The sequence below is a fragment of the Thermobia domestica genome, chromosome 13 (genome assembly GCF_964235325.1).
Source record: "Thermobia domestica chromosome 13, izTheDome1.hap1.1, whole genome shotgun sequence".
Classification (NCBI taxonomy): domain Eukaryota; kingdom Metazoa; phylum Arthropoda; class Insecta; order Zygentoma; family Lepismatidae; genus Thermobia; species Thermobia domestica.
Window position 1 is genome coordinate 215956488 of NC_137466.1, and position 20194 is coordinate 215976681.

Here is a 20194-nt window from a genome sequence, read left to right on the forward strand (position 1 = left end):
TCGATCTTTTGAATATTCCGAAACAAACCTTTCGTAGATGTACTTAACAATGGCAAGATCGATAGAAAGAATTCTACTTTAAACGTGATTATAAGCGTTACGATGTGTAAATTGGCTTTATACTATGATTTCAAGAACTATGTAAATACTTCTTGTGTTTTTGTGAAATCTAAATCACACTGGGAGTTGAATTTGATACACGCTCCATGACACATAACAGGTCGCTCCATGACACATAACAGGTCTTTCCGCCAGCAAATTATCTCGCTGTACACACGTGTTGCGTTTGCCGATCGTTTTTAGTTTTCAATGTGTCATGTGGACCTTCTTCTTCCGTCAGCAGTAAGCAGTTCACCTGTGAGTGTCGTGGTCTGAAAGTGGTGCGGTAAAATGGGCGACCTGACAGACTTCAAAAGAGGCATGATCGTTGGTGCCCGTCTGATTGGAGCTTCAGTGGAAACATTGGCGAACATTGTGGGGGTACCGAAAGGCACCGTGTCCAATGTCACTAAGGCATACACAATTCATAGGCAAACGACGTCTGCAAAGCACAACAGTGGTCGAAAGACAATCCTTTCAGATAGGGACCGGAACGCATTAAAACGGATTGTAAAGTTAAAAAGAAGACCACTTAAATGGAAATTACGTCTGAAATCAATTCCGGCCTACAGAACCCGCTTTCATTGAAAACAGTGCGAACTTCATAAAATGAAAATTCATGGTAGGGCCGCTATCGCCAAACCCCTGGTCGCAACAGTAAATGCGAAGAAACGTATGCAGTGGTGCAAGGACCACAAGGCGTAGACTCATGAGCAATGGAAACACGTAATGTGTTGCGATGAATCGACCTTTACCTTGTTTTCAACAACCGGTTGTGTTTACGTATGGAGAACACTGTCGCAACCGTATGATACAGACTGTCTGCTCCCAACTTTAAAGCACAAGGGTGATTCTGTTACAGTGTGGGCAGTGATATCGTGGTTTTCTGCAGGTCCCATCATAGCCCTGTATGGAGTAATGAATGCTAAGGCGTATGAGGCCATTTTGGGGGACCAGGTTCTACACGTGGCCCAAATATTGTTCCCTGATGGTGATGGCATCTATCAAGATGATTTGGCACCCTATCACGCTGCAAAAACGGTAAATCATGGTTTGAGGAGCATGACCAGGAGCTATCACACTTCCTCCGGGTCCCACAATCACCAGATCTGAACATCATTGAGCCATTGTGGTCTGAGTTAGAAAGGCGAGTTTGGTCTCATTACCTCCACCAGCATCCCTCAAGGAAATGGAGCATGTTTGGGTGGAACAATGGTACAAAAATCCACACACCACGATTAAGAAGCTGTATACGCCCATTTCACGTCGGATCCAAGCTGTTTTGGACGCAAAAGGAGACCCCACACCACACTAGGTATGAATTTCACACTTTTGCAAACGTTTTAGATTTTTTTTGTCTCACCTCTGTATAATATTCTGTAATCCAACCACAAAACTATTACAAATGTGAAATAACATTTACACGTAGTACAAGAAATGTGAATGCGAATAAGATAATTATTATCTCAAGTTTACATCATATATATGATATTTCTGTTGCTACGTAGTCTGGATCATTCTCACAATTGTACAATAAGTCTTCTTCAAACAAATTACCATCACTGTCGCTCAGTTCTGTTTCTAAACTGAAGGTATTGAATCGTCCGATAGGCTCTTTTTCGCCATTTTGACGGTCAAACAGTAAGCCTCTGGCGGGAACAACGTATTAATTAGGATCTTCACGCCATCTATGGACGAAATTCCGAACTATGAAGTCCAGGAGATATTTCAAAACTGCTAACTCCGTATAATACAGAATCCGCAGTGTATAAAAGATCAGCTACTCCGTAAAAATACGGAATTGGCACTCAAAGTGTTAAGTAATTTTCAGTTTCTTGATGTTTTATGATATTCTATGTATAATTTTATTGATTTCCTTGCGCGATAAAAAGCAAAATTGGAAGTTTTGGGCGAACGTTTTACAATATACGAAATAACATTAATTTAAAAACACAAGTTTTTCACTGACCGAACGGTAGATCGTGGCATAAACGGTGCATTTTGGACAAGATATTAGTCTGGGAAGTGCAGTGTAGTGAATGTTTTGAATGGACAAAAATGCCGAAGTGAAGATTGTTAGAAGTTTGTTGTAAATGCACTTACATAGTGTGGCTTCCAACAACGATGAAAATAGATGTTTTTCCCAAGTATTGACTGATGGTAAGTGACAAACGTACAATGAAGGAGTAAAATGTGATAACATTTAACATGCTTATGTTTAATGTTTAATGTAACTTGTGCTTATGTGTTTTCAGAAGAGAGCAAAACTTCCCTACATATAGTAAATTTAGATTCCCTTTCCTGCTGATCAGTGGTGGAGCCAAAGGTGGGCAGGCCCCCTTGCTCAAAATCTTGGCCACCCTAGCGGCCCCCCACACAGAGTGATACTGCTATAGGTCGACAAACGATGAGTTAATAGTGGCCGCAAGTTAAACTTCTACCGAAACATATTTCGACAACAAAGTTACCAATTGCAGAATATCGTATGTTGCAGTAGTCTGCGTTCCGAGCAAAAATCTTCAGGCTCCTTTCTGTTTGTAGTACAGCAAGATATAATTTTTCTAAATCTGTAAGGTGCATGCATTGACCTCAGCATCCGAACGTTCCATTCAACCTCTGGTTGTCTTTTTTGTTTTCGACAAAGAACAACAACAACAACAACAACAAAAGCAAAATCAGTCTGCATTCTGATTTGCTTCAATGTTGAAAATCATCCTAAAATAAGAGATGCTTACTTACAGATAGCATGCACTGCAGTAAAACTTTACACTCGTGTTGGACGAAAGAAGTCTTCGTACACTAAGTAATTAATTTCCATCGATTATGGCGACATAGAACAAATGCATAACATCCATTAAATAATTTGGTATTATTATTATTATTATTATTATTATTATTATTATTATTATTATTATTATTATTATTATTATTATTATTATTATTATTAAATAATATCGAGAGGTCTTGTTTAATATACAGTAAAAGAAGACAACAGAAGTTTTTATTATTTCTGTCATTCTCTCTGCTGTTCGTATCCCAATAGTTCGAGAAAATTAAGATACTGAATATTACCAACACCTACTATTTGCTACTGGTACTGGTTCTCCTTCTCGTCTACCTTCTGGTCTTGTCTCTAGTACGTCTAATTTCCTAACGCTCTTGGCCGTGGCAACTAAGTAGAAACCTTTTGCTGCGATGTTAATAAGCGATACTAGTGATCTCCAAGGAAAATGGAGTCAGTGCTTGGTTGACCTATTCTACTAACTAAAGCCTGGGGAAATGAGGCTAACAAAAATCAGTGATTCTTTATAAATAAATCTTTCAGAAGTATTTTCTTTCAAACTATTTTCACTGTAGCTTAATCTCAAAACTGCTACTACTAGAGAAATTCTGAAATTTATCACAGAGCCAGTGTTACAATCTCCTGATTACTAACCATAAGGTAAGATACCGAGATGATACAATTTGGTCGCGGCAGTAATGCTGTTTTGTGTAAAAGTGTAGCTACTCCCATGACCAGGTTGTATCATCCTGTTATCTGATGTTTGTGGGATGGTCTACAGATATTCCATTCAGTAAGTTCAGTCAGTGAATACCAATTTTTATCACAGATTTATATTAATTCTGCGTCAAAATACGCATTTCTGTGAGAAAATTAAGCATTAAGTATTTCTGAGAAAATTACATTGTAGGAATTATGCAGAACAGTAAATCAGTTGTGACATGGATTTTCAACAGGATATACTAATTAATGCCCCTCCTTCAAATCTAGTCTCAAAACTTACAATATTAATTTAGCATCGACTACAGGATAGTAGCGTTATTTCAACTACATTTGAATTTATTTTAAGGCTTTGAAACATCCGAGACTAACAGGATATAAATAAGGGAAATTAGTCTATAGGGTCACCGAGGAAGAATCTTGGTAATCTCCTCAGTTGAAATATTTATCCACGAGGGATCAATCACACCATCTTCCGAATCTTAAGCTGATGTTCTACCGTTGAGCTTTGGCCATTCGTTGTGGGTGTGAAGTGTTTGTGTATTTGAATTCACGTCAAATTCTAAAAAGTAGTGACGGTAAACAAACGAAAGGAAGAAAAGGACCACGTATACTTCTTTTGCTGTAAGGAGTCCCGATTTAAATGTTTGTTCTAACACTGGTATTAGAGAAAGAAAAACATATTTCCTCTTTTTGCTTCATAGAGTGCTCACTTCATCATTTTAATAACGTAAAGGCACATTCATTACTCAGTTTTAGAGCTCAAGGGTAAAAGTAACCAAAAGTAATTGAACTATGGCCAGATCAAAACAAGATCCTGGAACCGGGGCAGTTGCCCGGCGCCAGCAAACTAATATGTGTCTTTATTGGTGTCGATGTAGATGAAACGGGTACTAATCGCAAAATTTGCCCTGGGCACCAAATGTCTAGTTTTGTCACTGATTAGGCTACCACTTTTTAGAGCGTGAAATTTTGACATTTTTCTGAAATATTAAGAATGCATGATAATTATTGGCAGTTTACTTTAGAGTGAAACTTACGCTTCAAGAACAAGGCTTATAATTTAAAGTGGAGTGGAACGGCAAATCACTGTTCTGTTAGAGTTCAGTTCCTGCTTCTGTGCGACGTTTTTCTCGTAAGCACTTTTATCCTCGTACATCACATTTTACTTTATTATTATTATTATTAATACAGTTTATCTACCAAACAACTATTTATATTATTATGCGGTATTAAACCAAATCTGGAACTTGTGATATTTATTTACTTCCATCATTCCATTCAGGAAATAAATGTCATCTATACGAGATGGAATGTTTTCGGGTAAAATTTAATATTACTGCTGCCATGCTGTAACTTTGAGCTTTGTCTTATTTTAAGTAGATGCAGACATGTCGGAAGGTTTGATTCTTGTAGATTCACTAGTTCAAACGCTGTCGAAAATGTGGTCTGGAGAATATGACTCCCAACGAACAACACTCGAACAAATTTATCAAAAATATTTGTGGATATGCATAGAAAATGGTCCTGAAATTCCAGAGCCGGAAACAGATAGGGTATAGGGGTTCCTCGTGGAAACGAATTAGACATTCCCCATCGAAATATCACAAATTCATTTTGGATTAACCTCTTCCTTCATTGGAGGCAGAAAACGAATTTTCTAAAGATAATATACTAAGAGACATTTTCCTGCCTACTATTGATAAAGCAATCACTGAGACGGAAAAACGCTTTGGATCATGTAGCAAAATCATTAGATCAATCACCACTCTACATCCAAAAGGTGAAAACTTTCTAAATTACAAAATTGTGGAGCATTTGGCCCAGTATTATGAGAGTGATCTGGAAATGTTTAAATTTAAACTCAAAATCCTCCCAAACACAATTAAGTTGTATGAAGACTATAGAAAACCAAGTTAATTTCTTGGTGAATTTCGTGATCTTTGCGTCTACAAAAACGCATTCCTAGAAACCAACTAGTTAGATATAATCTCTGCGACTATATCAGTTTCTAATACTACATGTGAAAGGCCATTCTCATGTTTGAAAAGATTAAAGATATATAGGCAATTCAATGATTGATGATAGGTTGAAAAACTTAGGATTACTTTATATTGAAGAAAATTGCTAAATCGTTAGATCTTGATTAAGTTGTTGATAAGTTTGCTGCTGCCCGCAAGAATAGAAAGATCCCCTTTTAAGTCGAGGCATGAATCTCTAAGTTATTTTCTCGACCTGTAGAAGTGTATTTCTCTGCTTCAACTTAAATCTACCAGCCACACATATTTTAAATGCAGCGATTAAATTACTACATTGGAGATGGCCCCCTCAAAATTTTCTTGGGCCCTTTATTGGGCCCCCCTGAGAAAAATTCTAGTTACGCTACTACTGCTGATTTTTGTTCAATTTAATTTCAAAAATACAATTTTCTATAAGTGAAGTTTACAATGTCAAGTGAAATATTCAGTGTAATTGTTTTTAGATATTTAATGGTTTATTTCTGTGTTGATCAATGAATAAAAGGAACAACTGAAGGGTACGGGGAAAAAACAAGGAATGTCCATGTATGTGCTTTTTCGGGTCCTTTGTCCTATCTGTTGGTGACTGTTGGCACTATTTGACTATCTATGCCATGCATGCGTAGATGTAGGAATGTTCATGTAAAAAGTGGCAAAAGATTTCATAATCCTATTCTTTGTACGCGGTTTTCAATATTAAAACGCCGTTATCTCGAAAATGCAGTTTTGTGACATTCCTTGTTTTTTCCCCTTACCCTTCAACTGTAAAAATGTCAGGAGATAAAACGCGAAATATGAAAAACGAAACCCGAAATTTTCAAATTCGTAGTGCAAAAAGCTCTTGTTCCTGGTCATTGTTAGAGGATAGTACGAATGCAATTAAACATTTAAAGCAATTCAAAGATTTAACCATTGAAGTTTGTACTCTAGATATTACTCGCATGTATATTTTTCCAGGGAGGTCTGAAGGCAGTAGTATGGACAGATGTCTTCCAGACACTAATTATGGTCGGATCCATGTTGTTTGTTATTATTAAAGGCACCTTCGACGTCGGGGGTCTAGGAGTTGTTTGGCAAAGAAATTATTATAGTCAACGTATAGAATTTTTCAAGTAAGAAACTCAGTAAGTTACTAATACAATAGTTAACAACAATAGTTTCATAACAATAGTTAAACAAATTCATGTAAGAAAGTTCTTATAAGTGTTAGATAGATCACTGTATTTTTATATTGGAAACGTATACGGCTAAAAATGACTGTGTTAAAGCAACTCAAATTCTCTACCCTGGTAATGAATTATTTCAATATCAAGTTCAGTTTTGTAAGAGTAAAGGATTAAAGATTGAAAGGACGTTCTTTCTTCGTCAATTAGTCCTATCATTATTGAGTGATTTGTTTGTGAATAAGGCTACTAATCCTAGCCAATAGGGGGTTGCGCCCTCTCTTTGGGCTGGTGTTTCGACATATATGATGCAATGATTGGTTGATGGTCTAAGTGCACTAGATAAATGATAAGTAATGAAAACATAAGAAACATATGATTGAGTGTGAAGAAATTAAATATACTTGCTAGAAAACGAAACACTTGTATAATTCGAGCAGGTATAAGTAGAAGATGGCGCAGTTTTTTAAATTTAATTTATTTATTTGAACATAGGATAATCGAGTACATAAACAATGAATTGTGCTGGTATGAAATAAACATAATGAAAGATGAAATGCTGTGCGTGCACGCAACATTTACATACTTGGTTAATTAGATATATGCAGGTAATTCTTGTGTCTCAGTGTTACTCGGGACGGATGATGAGAAAGAGAAAGCCCAAAGTTGATATGAAAATTAGACATTGTGCAAACATTTGAACAAATGCAAAAGATCATCAGGTAAATGATATATATGAAGGATGTCACGTTCGTCGGCTGTGGGAGTGGCACTTTTTAGATGTAACATGAAAAGAATATTTAACGTATATAGATTGTCCGTTTCAACATCAACTTGTAGAATGACTAGAACAGTGGATGGAATACTAGTAAGCGAAAGAAAATATATTTCAGACGGAGATCGGCAAGGCGATGAATAAGATATAGAAAACGTGTGTTCGTATGTCAAGAAGTTGAGAGCTACTTTCCCAACATCTTTCTTCTAGTAAGAGAGGCTCTAGAAGTACATTGTGTTGATGAAATGACCTGATGTTAACAAAGAGTAAAGTAAGAGGTATTAGGTCGTAATACCATAACACAAAGCCCATCGCCTAAATATATAGTAACTGACAGTGAGAATTTCAATTAAGTTCTTTTAATGAATAAAGCTTTAAACGGCATATTAAAAACTTATATCAGGTAATGAAGAACGTATGATGTTTCTCTAATCCTTCACCAAAAAAATGTAGTGTATGAATTTTGTGACAACATTCAGATAAGTAAAAGTTCTGCTTTCTGCTGTTCTTGTGTACACTATATTCCTAAATATTCTCGCGAAATCGTTAAAGAATTATATAAACTTCATACATGAATCTAACAGTGTTTGGTTCGATTCGCGAAAATATAAATTTGTGTTTAATAACATTGTGACTTTATTGCTTCATGGATTTCTCTTGCTTGGTGTCTCTCTCTTCAATCTCCCAACTCATATTAAATTATTAGCATTTACCATCCTTTTTATTTAGCTTAAATAGCTTTAATTTCAATATTTTACATAAATATATAAGTATATTAGGTAGTTAATTCTCTGTAATATTGCTTAATTAGAATGCTGAATGCTCACCTTGTATTTTTTTTCTTTCTATAATGTGACATGCTCAAAGCAAATACATCTCAGCAGGAGTTCATGTCATTAGGATACCACGTTAATCTGTAGGCGTTTTTCTCATACAGACGTCAATGCTCAACGGGACGATAAAGGTGAAATCAACCAACCAAGGGAAATATAAATTACTATACTCCGCGGCACCTGAATTAACGTATGGCAGTAGCCAATAAGCTCGTAGTGCACTGTTACAACACCTTCAACGACGAATCCAATCATTCATAATTGTCTACAAATACGAACAAAATCAATTATCAATGATTAGATTCCGCTCTGAAGGTTTACTAGCAGCGCGCTGCGAGCTTATTGGCTGATGCCATCGCCAATTCAGGTGACTCGGAGGGCAATAATATACTCATTGAATTGAGTTGTCAATATAGTCAACACACTGTGGAAACGAAATAGTTGAATAAGCAGAGCGTAATTCCATAAAGGAGACAACTGAATGGCTTGGTTTCCATTACTTAATTTTCTTTAGACGTCTTATACATTTACAATTAGCAAAATTAATTAGTCCAGTTTGATCTTTCCAATTAAAATGTAATTGTAGCAACCAAAATATATAATTGGCTAAATAGTCATCAACATTATCTTAACTATTGATTTTAATAATACTTTGATATTCTTTGTTATGTTAGAATCCACTAAAATATTGTATTTTCTGTAAAACATTTCTTTTAGTATGGATCCAAATCCTTTGATTCGGCACACTTTCTGGAACGTAGCTTTTGGAGGTCTTGGTCACTATTTGTCCATAAATGCCTGTAATCAGATGATGGTTCAAAGATACCTTGCTCTCTCTACTTTGCGGAAAGCAAGAATGTAAGTGTCGATAATATTTTGTAGTGGCAAATTCTTCTGTAGATATCATGAAATCTTAATATGATTTTGCTAGTTCCCAAATTAATAAAGATTTTAAATTTTATGAATTTTTACTTTGGTAATTATTATCAATTTTTCCACTATATTATGCGGAAATACTAGCTTGATTTCGTTTAATCGGGAGATAAACAAACCCTCTTTTACTGAAGAGTATGACGATAAAGCGATAAGTATTTTAATTATTATTTGTTTTGTATTTCAGCGCTCTCTGGGCTTTTGTATTTGGAGCGATTTCTTTGGCCTCGATGTGTTCCTATTCAGGGCTTTTAATTTTTGCTTCATATTATGATTGTGATCCACTTACAACTAAGGTGAGCAAGTACTGGAATGTTTTTCTCAAAACTACTTCACTAAATCATGTTGTAGAGTTGGTTTAGTATGCATACTTCATATACAAAACAACCAATAGGCAAATATATATATATATATATATATATATATATATATATATATATATATATATATATATATATATATATATATATATATATATATATATATATATATATATATATATATATATACAGGGTGCGGCACGTAAAACCGGCCCGTCGTAATATTCTGGTATATTGTGTTTTTGGCAACACTTAAATAATCTACATTCCTAACAAGAGATGGCGTGTCGAGGTCGGATCGACTTACGTGACCTGCAGCAGTCATGTGCAGCCGCAGCCAGTGAAACTTGTCGAAACCAGTTGAGAAAAAGGCCTCGTTGTGTTAAGCCGGGTGAGTGTCAGTGTGTGATAATGCCGTACTCGATACCCGAGCGTGTTGCCATTGTTGAAGGGTTCATTCTCACTGGATCTTTTGTGAAAACAAAGAATTTGTTTCGGGAGAAATTTCCAGGACATTCTGTGCCAACAAAAAGTACCATTCAGGAATTGATTGAAAAATGGCGGCGTACAGGATCGGTTCAAAATGCTCCCAGGAACAGACGACCATCTGTCTGCACACCTGAATTAAAGATGCAGGTGGAGGAGATAACGACGAGAAGTCCTCAAAAGTCAACCTTATACACACTTGACCAAAGAGGAGCGTCAGTTATGTTACTTTCAGCAGGATGGTGCAACATGCCACACATCAGCTGCATCATTGTCCCTTGTGCATGAGATGTTTACACAGAGAGGACAATCAGCAAAGGCTTGTGGCCTCCTCGGTCACCAGACTTGTCCACGTGTGACTTTTATTTATGGGGAGTGTTAAAGGGAAGAGTATACGAAACAAATCCACACACAATTGAAGAACTCAAGACCAGGATCCAGGATGTCACCAAATAGCATTACAACACAAGAAGTGACAAGGGTATATATGAATCTCCTCAATCGTGCTCACATGTGTGTTGAAGTGGGCGGAGGACACTTTCAGCACCTGCTGTGAAGGCTGCTGTGAAGGTGAGTAGTCATATTCAATACATTACATTTCATTTATGTGTTATAGTTAATTTCCAGGACGTTCTGTGCCAGCAAAAAGCACCATTCAGGAATTGATTGAAAAATGGCGGCGTACAGGATCGGTTCAAAATGCTCCCAGGAACAGACGACCATCTGTCTGCACAGGACGTGCCGCACCCTGTATATATATATATATGTGCTGATTGTTGGAGTGTGTTTAAAGGTAGCTATTGAATACAATGCAAGTTAAGCATATTATTAGTTATCTTTCTCTTCAGTTTTCTCCAAAGCTTTAACTCAGGATGGCGTGTAATCAAGAAGTTTGACTATATTGGTGATTGTAAGATTGGTCAATCCGTATGCTATCATTTTGTCGGATATTTATGGAAAGCAGATTTTTTTTGAATTGTAATTTCCTTGCATGAGAAAGCAAAAGTAGGTGATATTCAATGTGATTCATAATCGCGGGCCCATAACCTCTGTATATTTTTTGGAAGAGAATTTTGAATGTTCTATATAATATGATACCCAGAACCATCTTGCACGAATACCTATACTTTTTTTACTTAGTAACTTGTCTTACAATATGTGGTGTGCATACAGACGTGTTCAAATTATTAGACTCAACATTTAGTTTCTGAATATTTTACTGTTCTTATAATATTACGTGAGAAAATACGTTCGAACTTAGTCCAAATTACTGCTTTGTAACTCTGTCCTAATTTCTAGTGGGTGACGTATTCTTTTCAATATCAATAAAACAAATGCGTACGTAACATTCAAATATAATTACTATTAAGTATGTATATCCAAATTGGAAACAAAAAATGAAATTGAATACTTACAAGAAAATTATCTCTATTACAAAGATTAATATTTCTTATGAAATCCCTTATTCTTTATTAAGTCTTTTTATCCTTTATGGCATCCTATGTACGAGTTTAACACATTTTGCCTTCAATTCAGCATCGTGATCACTGTTTATTTCAGACATGTTTTTGGGGGGCACTGCCCTCCGGGACTCGGAAAGTGCCCTCTCCCCTGACGAGACCAAAATAATACGTTTATAATATAATAAATAAAATAGTATCAGCAGTGCCCCAACGGAATACTACGTGTGCCCCCTCCGGAACATTTTTTATAAAAAAAAACGACTGATTGTGATACCACAAATTGTTGATCTTGATCAATTGAAGTTTGGTTCTAATTTGCTTCTTCTCTAGCTTTTTTTTTTTCATGAAGCTCCAAAAGATTTCAATCGGGTTCATATCAGAACTAGTGCCTGGCCACGGAAGAACACTAATTTCGTTGACCTCGAAGAATTTTGTCACAGTTTTGGCCCGATGGCATGGGGCTCCAGCATGCATAAAGATGAATTGTACGACATCAAACCAGAGTGCTGTTTGGGAAAGCAGTTCTTCTTGAAGAACTTGTAGGTATTAGTCGTGCTTCATTGTCTTTTCTACTATATATAGTCTTCCAGGCCCGAAGACAGAGATCACGCACCCAGACCATGACTGAAGTAGAATGCTTCATGGTTTATTAAAGACATTCCAACTTGTATTCCTCCCAGGTCAACGTCCCATACATTGTAGACATTCATCAGACACAAAGATACATGATTCATCACTGAAACACACTATTCTCCAATCGTCAGCAGTCCAATATTCTAGGCCTTGTGCCCGTTCGAGGCGCTTCTTTGCTATGATTGGAGTATACTCTAATTTTTGTCTTTTTTTCTTGACCGTGTGCTTTTATTTCCTCGACACAAGGAATCCTTCAAACACTTTCAGGCCAAATGTCTGCGCCATACTCAGCCACATTTATGCTTAAATCTATTATAAGTGTCACTTCTGTTTCCCAGAGCCAATCCTTTTAGTTTTCTGATAACTCTTAGCGATAGCGTTGGTTTTCACTCACACTTCCCAACCCTATTTTGGTTCTTGTTTATTTCAACAGACAGCCTACTCACAAATTTTTGTTCTATCCCAACTCTACTAGAAATGTATTGCCGTGTATATCTTATTTCCACCAGAAGTATTTTGTTAACTTCCATTTTACGCAGAGAAAGTTCTTTTGCTTTTCCTATTATGCTGCTATTACAGGATTACACAGAATAAAGGATTATTACACGAAACACGTCACGATCATTTTAAACTGGCCCATTCGAACTGTTGAACACTTTGAATGCCGTTAACTTCTTACGACAACCGCCACAACACTTCAGACTGTAACTTGCGGATAGTTGCCACAATAGCTATCTACAACTGAAACACCACTTTCAGAATTCCTCCCCTTCACTAATTTCATCTGCTGTTCAATGGTGATATCACCACTTAAACTGTACAGTAAACAAATAAAGGATCCTATATTGGTGGTTTAACCATTAAATTAAATGTTCTAGAACTCTGAAATTAAGACCCCTACATCAATTTTGCATTTTTCGAGCTTGAGTCTAATAATTTTGAACACGTCTGTATATTAGTTATATAGAATTAAATTTAAACAGTGAGGAAGTATTTTACGTATTTGAAGTAGAGAAAGTTTTTGAAGCTGTTGAAAATGACATTTAAGATTTAAAAGAAGAAAAAAATATTCTGATAGGAAATTGGGACGCAGACAGTTGAAAAATACGGACTTGGAAAGCGCAGCAGAAGAGGAAAACGCCTGATTAAATTTTGCAGGAATAACAAGTTAGTAGTAGCAAATACTTGGTTCAAGAAACATAAGTACAGTGCGTATATGTAGAAAATGTCAAGAGATTAACTAAGATATAATCTGGATTAAGGAAAGTTCTAAAAACCAAATTAAGAACGACAGAGATCACCCAAACCGGATATGGATGGTAACCTCAACTTAGTCATGATAAAGAATGAATTGGAATTAACAATATCGAAGGAAAAGAATAACAATTAATAGCTTGAGACAGTCAAACTAAAGAATAAAAACACTGAAGAAAGTTCCGCGATGAATACACTAAATACGAAAGCACAAGAACAAATGAGGGAAGGAAGCAACTGGGAGTAGCCATTCATAAATAATGGTCTTCTTACTACCCCGAGAGAAGTATTAGACTGGGAAGAGAACATGACAGGGAAAGAGTAGATCGTGAAGAAAATCTGAAATTAATGTATGAGAGAAGAAATTTGCAAAATGCCAATAACAATGAGGCTAAGGAACAGCATAAAAGAATAAGGAATCAGTTCATTTGAAAATACAGAACTTGGCAAGCAGTAGTAGTTAAGACAAGTACGTGAAGAAACATAAAAAGGATATGAACACAGGAAGACTAAATATGTGTTATAAGAAGAGTAAGAGAAACTTCAAACCACGGATACCAAAGATCTATTTATTAAAAGAACTGATTTGTTCTATGACTTTAAAAATGAAAACATGACTAGATTATTTAGAAAGGTTCTATGGAAGCAACAATCAATTAGAAGAACTAAAAATACATAAGTAAAAGAAGTATGAGAAAGCTTCATACTCAGATCAGAGTATGACGAAGTATTATAACAACTAAAACATGGAAAAGCACCAAGTGTAGATGAGATATCAGGAGAAATCATACAAAGTTTGGAACAGATAGTTTATGGCAGGTTGTATCAGTTAATTAAAATATTTATGAAGAAAGGAAGACTTCCAGAAGAGCAAGGTAGTTGCAAAATCAAAAAGAAGAAGGTGCTTGGAAGTGCGACAATAAAAGAACGATGAGCTTGTTTATTCATGTTTCATAAATCTTCAATAATCTATGAAAGATTCAACCCCTCAATAAAAAGACGAACTGCTCACAGATAATCAGTTTGATTTTAAAATGAAAATGGCAGCGGGAAGCAATATTTGCATTAAGTGTTGATAGAAGAGATAATTCTTCTTAGAATAGAACAAAAAGGTCCTGATACTGAAGAATTCAGACATAAATTACAGGAAGCAAAGAATAAAATATTACTTGTATATAGAACAGAAGGCAAAAACTTAAATAGAACGAAAGATAGCAAGAGCAACTTAGAAAGGTGTAAGGCAAAAATACGACGAGGGACACTAGAAAAGTTTTGAGATGTGAACAACTGGAACGCCGGAAGTGAAAACAATTCCGTTGAAAGGAACTTCCTTCCGTTGCAAGTGAACTCAACTAGTTTCGTAACAATCACGCCACTCGTTACTAAGAGCAGTGTTACCAAGTTGCTGCACTTGTCGTTATTTGAGCTTCAGCCATGGAATTGAAAAGGAGAGATTTCCGAAGGATGATTTTGCAGGATCAAATAAGTGATTTAAATGAATCACAGTGATTTGAACGTTTATCTGCTGCATTTGGGGACAGTGTACCATCACGTGCAACAGTTTGTCTCTGGTATGTTGAATTCAAATGGGACCAGGCCTCGCTCGATGATGAGGGGCGCACTAGGAGGCCGTCCACAGCTGTCACGGAAGAAAACATTGATGCTGTGGTGATGATGATCAGGGAAGATGAGCGTTTGATTTACAGTAGCATTGAGTGTGCCCTTGGAATTAGTTCGCCGAGTGTTTCAAACATTTTACACAAACATTTGCGTGTGAGGAAGGTTTCGTCACGTTGGGTGCCCCACAGGTTGACAGATGCTCCGAAGAAGCCTCGTGTCGAATGGTGTCAAGACAGGCTCCAGAAATTTGACAATGTTTATTCGAATAGGGTGTCAGACATACAATAGTTACTGGTGACGAAACATGGATATATCAATTTGATTCCGAAACAAAACGCCAATCGCCTGTGTGGTTTGCTGGCGAAGAAGCACCTATGATAGTCAAAAGATCAAGAAGTGTTGGAAAGAAAATGGTGGCAACATTTTTCTCACCAAGTGGACATTAATTGTCATCACTTTTTCTTTAATATCTACTTTAAAGAGACATTACAAAAAACTAAACGTCACTTACAGTCTAACAATAACTGCTCATAGGGAGAAAATACACACGTTTATATTTGCGGACGATACCGTGATGTTGGCAGACAGTGAGCCAAGTCTAAGCAGAATACAACAGGTGCTTACCAACAAATTCAATACGAAGAGGAAATATATATAAGAGGAAATATTTATGAGGTGAGCTAGGAAAGAAAAAAATAAGATAAAAATAGATTACATGGTGGATAAAAGGCATGACTCCTGGTACTTATCCTGCTGAAAATATAATACTTTCAACATTCTAAAATAAATACTTTTAACTTCTTTTAATGCTATTCTCATGTTTTCGTGCTCATAACGATAATCTGTTTTTGAGTGATGTATGGATGAATGTATAATGCCAGTAGGTTAAAGTTTAGTTTGACACTAGGAAAATGTTATGTTACAATACATTTATCATTATATGTATAATCAATGTGGCTTCAATGAATCAGAATTGTTTAGAGCTACATTTACATCTGTCAATATTCGATCTTTGGCCTTCTCTCTCATTTTTTCCCATTTCGACCTAAAAGAGAACACCTACTTACAACACTATCATGGCTCTTTCCAGCGTAGAGACTACTCTCTCGCTGTATATATTTTATTTTTAAACTTAAATAGTTTTGCAAGTAAATTACCGTCCTGTCTGAACTCCTGACATGAGTGTCAAATGCAATTTATGGATAATGTGAAACATTTGTTTATATTTTAGCTGGCAAAAGCTCGGGACCAGTTATTACCTTTATTTGTGATGGATACTTCAAGACATATTCCAGGCTTACCAGGTTTATTCATTGCTGGAGTTTTTAGTGCCGCTCTTAGGTATGTAGTACTTCAACAATAATAAAGATAGCAGCGGGAACGGAAGTCACACCAGTAGATACTTGTCTCTGGTCGCAAATTTTGTTAGGTAATACTGCAGAAGGAACGAAAAGTAAATTCCGACCAAGATATCTTGTTCTATGAGTTTGGACAAATTCTTTACGCATACAATTGTATATAATTGTTAGCAAGCAAATATTACACAGCGGTACGTTACGTACACTTCTCATTACTCATTTTCAATAAAGTTTTAGCATATATTAAAGGTCATTGTTTGATGTGAGTGTACTAAATTGTCTTCGGTTTTATACAGCTGAGTTTTTTTTTCTGAAAATGATATACCAATATTGAGCATATATAAATGTGCGCTAGATATAAACAAAAATGTACGTTTAATGTTTCTTTTTATTTTCATATTTACATATTGTACGCTTTATTTTTCTTTAAAAACTTGAACATCTAATCGATGGCTGAGAATCTTAACATATGGAACATCGAGATCACAAAGATTAAAAATGCATACCAAAGTTGAGAGAAAAGACATAAGAGACATGAAAGTTTGTAACTTCCGTTTAAGTAAATGGAAAATGGAAACTTTTTTTTTACTTATAATAGTTATTTACAATATCTGGAAATGATGCTTTTAGCACTGAAAGGAGTTTCAAGTAAAGATCTTAAAAGTAAAAGATGTTTGAAATGATTAACATTGAATTTTAATCCTTTCTCCAACGACTACCCCATTTCATATATTTTCGAAGCTTTCTCATTAAAATATAAGGTAACTGCAGGTATATACGCCAGTGCAACTAAATGCGCCAAGTGTTTAGTGTTAGGACGTTTCCGACGAAATCCGCTAAAATGCGCCGCCAATATGTGCCACGGTCTTGGACAAGTCCGATTTGGCGAATACTCTAGGTGACAGTGCTGAGACTGCCACGCCGTGCAGTGTTGTTTGCTTCGAGAATGGAAGGATGTTATTATTTCAATAGAGTTTAGAATCCGTTATTAGTACCGTGCTAACTTAGAACATTGCCGATTGTTTACATCAATATACACCTTATTTCTTGTCCATCTAGAAACACTTTGTTTTGTAAGTGTAATTTCAGTATTTGTGATGCCATGGCTACTAAATCAATGCCAAGCATGGTGCATCGAAATACGCCAGGGCTTATGAAGGTCTGACTGCAGAAGACAAAGATGTTTTCATTTGCCTCACATGTTCCATGCAATATCGGTGTAGTTCTTTTTAAGTCACATTACAGTGACACTGTTTGTTTATCTTCCTATGCACTATAACTCTTCAGTTTGGAACTTCATTTCAACTTTGGAGATATTTGTTTTTACTTTTTATCTTTTTATCTTCATCTTTTACTTTGGTTATTCTATTTCTTGATTTAACCATGTTTTATAGTAATATGGTTCGTATAATACAGACGATGTAAGTAGTTTCAAGTACAATCATACACTTGGCGTAATTACCTTCTTGTGTTGATAAATACGACAATGTAAAACATTTTTTTCTTTTACCTTGGGTACAAAATAGAAGTGAGTCGTATCATTGACACTTTTTTTTTCTACACGCGGAAAGGGCGCGTGTCTCCAACGGACATGTCTTGTTATTTGTGTTTCATGAAAATTAAGGCAATAAAAATACAATGTCGCTTACATTGCGTATTTACCTGCACCTACCTTATAAAGGGAAACGTCAACTTAGTTTGGGTCATTATAAATATTCTGCCATCTTATGTATCCTTGGCGCTGAAAATAAAATTACGACTCAAAATAACTGAATATGCATTCAGCTAATTTTCTTTTAGATAACTTTTCTGCAAGTGGATCTGTGAAGTTTCATATCGCTGGCTTCGTATAGTATTGTACTTCGAATGAAGCATATGTAACTTCTAAAGCTGTCTATTGAATGAGTCAGAAAATGCCTGTATTTTCTAAAGGTTTCTTTTGTTATTTCTATCCTCCTTTAATTTCCTGTTGTTTCAGATGTTTGGTAGCAATATTACGTAGATGTCTAAAGTCTGAATTTTGTTTCCTTTCCACTTTTAGAAAGCAATAAATGTTAAATTTAGAAACAATTTTAAATGGAAGGTTAAATATTTACGAATATGTTGTCTCTTTGCAGTTCAATGTCTACTGGACTAAATGCAATGGCGGCTGTAATCCTGGAAGATTTTCTCAAAGGCTATTGGAAAATGAGAATCACGGAGAAACGTGAAAGCATCATAATGAAAGTTGTTGTTGTAATATTTGGCGTAATTTGTGTGGGTTTAGTGTTTGTTGTGGAAAATCTTGGAGGCGTTATACAGGTGAAGTATTAATAAAATTGTTTCTGGACACTTTAGTAGCATCAAATATGAGCGTTACATCATGTATAATACTATAGTAATAGGAAATAAATAATTCGACATTTATAAAGCAAAAGAATTGGTACTTCTTTCTTTTGTTTGAAATCTGATAACGCTTAGGAAGGGAGTTTCCGTAGAAGAGATTTAGGGCATTATTTTAGTGGCAATTCCATAGATTGTTGCATAAACTTCAAAGTTTTATTACAAGCATGAATAAACTACTCACACTTCTAATATTCTAGATCATGAAAGTTCCATAGTTATTTCACGCATGGTAATCTTTTTGTATCGTTGTTTCTGGTTTAGAGCCAATCAGTCATGATTTGGAGAAGTGTATGAGAAAATAAAGAAAAATTATTTTCTTTGTAAACGTAAAAATTGATGTTCTAGGAGAATCATGAAGTTATTGAGGTAAATGGATGTTGAATGAAACTTCATTCTGACAGTTGCATGGTGACAGTGCACAAAGCATTGTTAGTGAAATAAAACATAAAATTATACGTAAATCTCAATTTTTAATTTTGCTTAATTAAAATAATGTCCAAATATAAGACACATATATGAGTCAGTAGATCATACCGAGCTGAGTAAAATATCATTTTGGAAGGTAAAGCCCTATTTATAGTTCTCCAGAGAAACTAACAAACGAACTTAGTTTCGAAATCCATGCCGTTAGTTGAATAAATCCATGCCGTTAGTTGAATGTAACGAACGTCCTTGGAAACTATGCCGTTAGTTGCCAACAGTTGTATTCTGCTGGAAGAAGTTACTGCTTATTTAGTTATTGCATATGTAACAAACCACGCTGTTAAATTCCAGATCGCATTTATTGACGTTTCTATTTCCCTGACAGTGATCCACATACTAGTTGCAAATATCCACATCAACCTTAATATCGTTCTTTAATAGTCTTCTTTACAGCTTTATATCATTGGATCTCACTTTTACTATATCTTTCACTTTCTTCCCCTTTTCTCATATAAATTACATCTAATTTCTCATTGTATCGCCTGACCCTACTTCTGTTTGTCGTATCTTATGTAATTTCGGATATGGCGTTAAGCTGTAAGTCCACATCCCACATAGCTTTCATGTTGAAAGATACGCTAAACTTCAAATTATTCATCGTTCATTTCCTCACGCTTCCGATGGGTTTCTGCCAGGGTGGAAAAACTTGATGATTTTTTTAAAAAAATATTTTTGATGATTTTTTTTATTAAAATCGATTTTTTGATTTAAATCGATTTTTTGATTGAAATCAAATCTTTCTCCTCGTATAATACAAGTCGCGAACTGAAGAAAAAGCATTACGAATCAGTATTAAATGCCAATTATGCCATTTAAGTGAAAGTATTGGGGTTGAAGTTTGAATTAATCCCCAATCGTTAACCTATATC

The 20194-nt window shown here is 35.5% G+C and overlaps 1 protein-coding gene across 1 annotated transcript in view; it reads left to right on the plus strand.

Annotated features, from left to right (window-relative positions):
- The window catches only part of LOC145667970 (sodium-coupled monocarboxylate transporter 1-like), a 50545-nt gene that overhangs the window by 12755 nt on the left and 17596 nt on the right, over positions 1-20194 (plus strand). Inside the window, exons 6-10 of the mRNA XM_081735395.1 lie at positions 6577-6731; positions 9108-9248; positions 9511-9619; positions 16331-16440; positions 18575-18758. Of these exons, the coding sequence (XP_081591521.1) occupies positions 6577-6731; positions 9108-9248; positions 9511-9619; positions 16331-16440; positions 18575-18758 (699 nt within the window). The remainder of the gene's footprint in view (positions 1-6576; positions 6732-9107; positions 9249-9510; positions 9620-16330; positions 16441-18574; positions 18759-20194) is intronic.